The 6,996-nt window shown below is 39.9% G+C and overlaps 1 protein-coding gene across 1 annotated transcript in view; it reads right to left on the reverse strand.

Moving 5' to 3' along the window:
- LOC109838597 (bidirectional sugar transporter SWEET13-like) overlaps positions 1-2,153 on the reverse strand; it is a 3,531-nt gene extending 1,378 nt beyond the window's left edge. Inside the window, exons 1-6 of the mRNA XM_020407030.1 lie at positions 1,939-2,153; positions 1,065-1,101; positions 738-948; positions 427-588; positions 215-334; positions 7-98 (exon numbers count right to left, since the gene is read on the reverse strand). Coding sequence (XP_020262619.1) covers positions 7-98; positions 215-334; positions 427-588; positions 738-948; positions 1,065-1,101; positions 1,939-1,990 — 674 coding nt within the window. The 5' untranslated portion in view covers positions 1,991-2,153. The remainder of the gene's footprint in view (positions 1-6; positions 99-214; positions 335-426; positions 589-737; positions 949-1,064; positions 1,102-1,938) is intronic.

Consider the following 6,996-nt stretch of genomic DNA (forward strand, 5'->3'; position numbering starts at 1 on the left):
TGTAGCTTGGCTTCTTCTTTGAGAACTTTAACATCCTTGTAGATTATGTACATCACCATTTGAACTACTCCAAAGCCGAATCCCAATATGTTCGGAATCTGTACTAGCCAAAAAACATACATAAAAATATAGAAATCACTAGCGTTTTGCTTTCAGCTATGTACTTTTTTGTCTCCAACAATACAAGTTATAAATGGATATACTGATTTGTTACCGCGACATAGATGTCTTTAATAAGAAAGCCATAGGAGAACCAGACGACGGCGCTTAAGGTGAGGAAGAAGGACAGAGAGAATGGCATGAACTCTACGCTCTTTGTCTTGATGACTAGTTTCTGAAAATTTGAATAATTTTTTAGTTTATAATACATATACATGTAATATTAAGAGATATATAGAAACACATTAATAAGGTTAGATATCGCACGATTATGCTCAGAGGAGCAGCGAAGACACTGACTGCAAAGCCCACGCAGAGCCAACCGAGGAGTTTCTGGCGGTTGTGGCCCTTGGCGAGGAGGAGGGTCGATAGAACGATCAAAGAGAATAGTCCCACATTAATGAGCAACATTATCTTTGCTGTGTACACCTACAAAATATCAGATGTATAATTTTTCCCATAATTCAGAGCTAACTCCTAGGCGATTGCTAAGAATTACATTCTTTCTCACATTCTAATTGAAATAAATCATAATAATCATACGAAGAACACGTACGCGAGAGTATGTGCATGTATACCTTAGCCTTCCTTGGGGCGTACATAAGATACATGGCGATGTATATGGTCTCAATGAAACATCCGAAAGTGTTGATGGTGATGAGGAGGTACTCATTGGTCTTGATGAATGCGTAGTATATCCATAGCATGGCACTGAACAGTGCAACAACGTAAGGCACTGATTGGAACCCTTCGGTTGTTTTCTTCTTGTATATACGGTAGAATGTAGGTCTGCAAATAATTAAGATCAAGATATGCATATGTTTATAAGTCTATTTAAGTGATAGTGTGTAAGATTAAAAAAATGTAGAAAAACGAAGTGAAATTTAGTAGTAGTAGCGTCTTACATGGGAGAAAGGTACACCATGAATGATATCAAGTTGCCTACAAAACACGCATGACCAAATTAGAAAGCTTATATAGACTAAAGAATTAAAGACGAAGAAGAAAGGAGTATATATACGCTTTAATTAAGTCGGTATATATATTCGTATAGGGATAAGTAGCATATGTTTCATTATCATGAATTAACAAAAATTCAAGCTAGCAAGAAAGAGAGATTTTATATATTGGGACCGTCTTAGCAAATAGTATATTAGAGATCAACTTCGTCATAAACTTTTGAAGAAATTAAGAGCTAGCTGAGTGGAAAGGTACTTAAGATTGAGTAACAAGCGCTAGTGGGCTTTTTTTTTTTTTTTTTTTTGAAAGAGAAGGCCGTATGATTATACAGTATCTCCATTAGGAAACACTTATTCACATTTGATACTTTAAAACTACAAGAAAGCTGCATGTATACAAACAAGACAAGAATCTCCTGGACATGCCTGCTAAATTATTCAGTTGTATTTGAATAAAAAGAAAAGATTGTAGATAAAAGTTGATTATATAAATGAGTTACTAGGAGATAAATGAGACTAATTATCGAATATTTATATCAGAATAAACGGACCTTATCATTTCAATTCCGTTCTATGGTTTCTCAGGACAAAAGAGTTGTCGCGCTTGTACACATGCAATATCTCCATATAAAAAGATAAAAATGGGAAGCGAAATATATAGAAAATATTAATTTAGGAAAAAGGGCCTCTTACACACATTAATATAAAAGTAACAAAAGGGAATACAAGTGAGTAAATACTGTAAATAACAGTAAAAGTATATATAAAGATTAACTCCCCATACATATAATGCGTGCGTGATTAATCAACTTTTAATTACCTAGGAGGCCAAAGGCAAAAGCCCAAGGGTGGTCCAAGGATAGTCCTGCCATTTCTTTACGATTGCACCACAAGGAATATGTTAAGGAGGAAAAAGAAGAGATCAAATCAAGAAGAAGTTAAGCTAAAAGGCTTTTCTTTGCTTCGTCTCTCTCTTTTAGACAAAAAGAAAGAAAGCAAGAACCCAAGCCTTTGCTCCTTCTTAACTCTCAAGTTTCAAAAACTTGGATTAATTGCATGATCCCTGGCCTTGGGGATGAGCCCCCTTTTATAGTGAAGGAAACGGAGGAGAGAGAGAGAGAGAGAGAGAGAGAGAGAGAGAGAGAGAGAGAGAGAGAGAGAGAGAGAGGGAGAATTAGTGCTTGCTTTGCTAAAAAAGAGCATTTAGGATTAGGGGGGGGGGGATTATAGTGATGATTAATATATTTATTTTCGGTTCCTATGACAAATTAAGGTGTTTTTTTCACGTGATTAACACAACGCGCACACACATAGCTCCTACGTACCCTTTTTAGCCGTTTCTCTTACTAATCTAAGTCAGCTAGCCACTCAAAAATAAAAAATAAAAATAAAACTCTCCCTTGTACACTCGAAGCCCCTAACCACCCACCCATGACTTTCGTCCACCTTTCTCATAATTTACCTTATTAAATTTCCTCAAGGAACTCAAGCCCAAAATGAATATGAATATAGAAAATTAAGCTTGTTAATTAATTACTCCACGTTTAGTGGGCCCACCTTACAATGTCAGATTTTTCACTTGTATTATGTATGCCAAGTCAGATTTTCCACTTGTATTCAAAAGCTACGTACTTCACGTGATGAATTTGCTAAGAGTTATGATCGTCTTGTAGACAATTCGGTCGATTTATTGAGGAGGTCTCTTTCAGTTGGTAAGTTCAAGCTGAGCTTGGACTTTATCGTATGTGCCGCACTTGATACCTGCGGGGCTGTTACAGAAGGTTGAGTAAATTAGCTTTTTGGACTGAAGAATTATTGGTGTATTTAAGTCAAGGTGGAGGTCTGTTATGGATGCCTCAAATACACACGATCGAAGTTGGCATCTCAACTTGGTCACGCATTGACCTAGAGAATGCTATTTTGAGTTGGTGACAAATTAGTTTATACAATGTCCTAATTTCAAAAAAACATGGACACCTAATTAATTAACTTGGAAATAATCTTGATCAATTAAAGATTATCCTTTATTAGGAATCCCACATATACAAGAATTCAATTTGCTGACATAATCAATCATATGAAAATTCTATTCCCACTGTGACTCTATTTCCTTGAGAAGCAAGCAATTGGCCTTTTGGATCTATATATATACAGGGTCACTCGAGATTAAATTATCATCAATCTATATAGCACCAATTAAGAAGAGAGAGCTCTCTTGTGAAGCGTATTTGATATTTTTTTCTTCTTTATTCATTTATTTGAGGGAAATTGTATTAGGCTTTTGGGCTATATTAAAGATTGAGTAACTGAGAGATCTCTATATTGTATTTCTCAAAAATTGTTAGTCTATTCCTAAAAGATTATCATAACAACTCCATTCATCTGTGAAATGGTAGAATGCCACCCTTATTAGCCATTTGGCATTTGTGTGGGTTTTCTTGCTATCGAGAAATACCTTACATATTATTGATAAAATTTTAGGGAATGGAGATGCTACAAGATGTACTTGATCCTTGGGAATAAAGTTTTATTGCCGAATAAGTGTAGTAGTCAGGCTTGGTCAAAGTTGAGGATTGGAATATGGCCTCTATGATTAAAATTTTATTGGCTACTCATATGAAGCAAGATATTATTTGGATTAAGTGGCTCTATGAAAATTATTTGAAACATAATTCTCTTTGGACTATTGCGATCAAGAGTGTTGCTTCCTGGTCCTGGAGAGGATTTTGAATACTAGACGTTATATCCTACAATTAGCTAAGTGTTAATACTCGACGAAGAGCCGACACGTGTCTCACCTTAAAATATCTAATCAGCCATACTTTGAGAGGGATGATTCGAACGACTACAGCGCTCGACCCTTCCTAACAAAAGCCACTCGAGAGGTGTCCTCAATCGGCTCACAATTCAAGCCGATCCCACTTCTCTTCACTCCATAAGGCTGGATAAACAACTTTCGATGCCGACTAAAAAGGCGATACTTATCGGCTCACTCGCAAAACCAAAGTGAAAGGTGTCACTTATCGACCCTCTCAATAAAGATGAGTAGAAAGGTGGTTTATCCTTGAGCCCCATGCCGACAACTAATTGCCATCACATTGAATGCATGATTAGAGTCATCATTTCTCCATCCCCAAAAGTCTTTATGACATGTCAGACCTCGTCATCACTATGCACACACAGTCACTCTCACATTAAACACCTGAGTAACTCATCCCCCTCTCCAGCCGACACCTGTAAAGTAGATGCCAACTGAGTCGTCTATTTGGACTCGGGTGGAGTTACCCATCTATCCCTTAGATCTGCTATAAAGGGAAGCTGCTATCTACTGCCTAGGGAAAGCAATCTTCTTGCTAAAAATACAACACACGCTTATCTTTCTTCTCCACTCAAGTCTAAGACAAACTTGATCGTCGGAGAAACCACAAGAGATTCTAACTCTAACTCTCTCACGTGTTGTTCATGTGCAGGATGGAATTCAATGCTCAGAGCCCAACTATCTAAAAAATATTACGGACTCTAATACCGTACCAAACAAATATTAAACCCCCTTATAGATAACTAACATTAATAGTTTGGCACCCATCGTGAGGTTGTTCTTTCTTCTTTGCATAAGATGACTCGTTCTAATCACCCAGACTGATCTTCTAACCCATGTGCTGAGGACCAACACATAGGCTATGTCCCTCAAGCCTAGTTAGAGGAGTCTACTCAGATAATTTCTCTATCTCTCCAGTAGCAGTTCGCTTCCTTCACGAATGAGCTCTTCAGCCAGATTCCTCCTTAGCAGCCTTCTCCATCGTTCGCTCCTCCTCCCCCCCTTCTTGTGGGTCAGACCAAACAGCGAGTGCCTAAAGACTACACTGAGCACACCTCTCCTCCACTTTGCCAACATGCTCACTTCACCGCTCCGCCACAACAGTCCCAGTAGTACATGAAGGCAACAAGGGAAAGCCCCAGCTACGTCTATGGTGGCCATGATCGAGCCATGTGTACAACTTCACGCAGCCCCAGATACCCGTATGCTGCTCGGAGTCCTTCCACCGCCAATTTAGCATCTAGTTACAACTGGACGTTTAATACTATCACTAAGACCATCAGAGGAAACACTTGACTCACCGATTGTATAATGAGTGCTCCCTACACTAAATTCAATATGCCTTATATCGATAAGTACAAAGGTGAAGAAGATCCAGCGGAGCATGCATAAAACTTCTATAACTTGATGAACATGCAATAGGTGACTGGGCCAATCATCTGCAGAGCTTTTCCCATCACCCTGAATGGAAGTGCAAAGATGTAGTGGAACTCATTGGAAAATAAGTCCATCCATAATTTTGAGCAGCTCAGTCAAAGTTCATGCACTAATTTTTGGCTGACTCCAAGCAGAAGAAGCCCTCCCATATCTTGCTACATATGAGACAAGAACGTGGGGAAAACCTCAGGGACTACTTCAAGAAGTTCTAAGCTAAGAGGCTGGAAGTGGAAGACACTGGCAACATGGTCATCATGGCTGCAATCTTGGCAGAACTGCAGAGTAACAAGCTGGCCGACTTACTCATCATAGATCGAGTCACCAACTATGAGCAGCTGATGGCCAGGGCACCAGGGCACATAGATACAAAATATTTCCGAGTCTATAAGAAGGCGACCAGAGAAGCAGAAGTAGTGGTGGTGGTGGCGATGAAGGCAGCACCCATTACGAAGCCAAGCCCTCTCTAAAGGAGAAGACATAGAAGGATCTGCCCAGACCTGACTCTAGGCCAAGAAGGGCCGACAAGAGGGACAAGAGGAGAGAAGCAGCTAAGAGGCTGACCCTCACTTACCTCAACACCTCTCTCACATAAGCCCTCTACATGGTCTAGAAAGAAGGATATTTGAATTATACTCCTCCTGGCATGATGTCGGACCCTCGATTTAGAGGCAACATGCAGTATTGTTGGTACCATCGAGATCACAGCCATCATACTGATGATTGTCGAGTCCTCCAGAGAGATATTAAGGACTTAATACAAGAGTAATTCTTGAAAAGACTTATCTCTCAGCGAGACAGAAGATAACCCGCTCCAAGAAAGTCCAACAGGAGATCTCGATCCAGATTGCCTCATCCCCAACATCAGCAAGTTAAGCAGCCTATAGAGACCAGTAGTCGAGGCATCGTCAATACCATTAGTGGTGGCCCAACAGTGGAAGGAATGTCCAATAACACTTGGAAGAAGTACGCCAGAGTGCTGGATGTCAACTTGTGTGAGAAGAAACCGAGAACACATCAACATATGTCCTTCAGCAAAGCTGACCTAAAAGGCATCAAGACCCCACATGATGACCCTCTCATTATATTGGTTGAGATTAATAGCTTTCGAATCAAAAGAATCTTAGTCAACACGGAGAGCTCCAGTGATATCCTATTCATCGACGTCTCCAACTAGACGGGCATCGACAAATCCAAACTAAAACCTTGTCAAGATCCCCTCATCAGATTGACAGGACATTCGCTCTTATTAGAAGGGATGATCACTCTCCCCTTAATGGCCAGCGACTACCCTCTCCAATCCACTGCCCAAACACATTTCTTGGTGATGATCATCAAGTCCACCTATAATGTTATTCTTGGAAGAACTTTCCTGAATAGCCTACAGGTGGTCACATCCACTTACCACCAAATAGTGAAGTTATCGATACCAGAAGGAGTAGGATTCGTGAGCAGCAACAGCGAGAAGTCAGATCATTCTATCTGCTCTCGATGAAAGGTAAAGGAATGCTGAAGACCTTGTCGACTGAGAAGACACGTCTCCGGATGGAGAAAGAGCTAGAGCGGGAGTGGATGATTCCCGTGGAAGAATTACAAGAAGTGTCAATCGGCTTTGATGGGTTAATG

The sequence above is a fragment of the Asparagus officinalis genome, chromosome 4 (assembly GCF_001876935.1).
Source record: "Asparagus officinalis chromosome 4, Aspof.V1, whole genome shotgun sequence".
NCBI classification, from domain to species: domain Eukaryota; kingdom Viridiplantae; phylum Streptophyta; class Magnoliopsida; order Asparagales; family Asparagaceae; genus Asparagus; species Asparagus officinalis.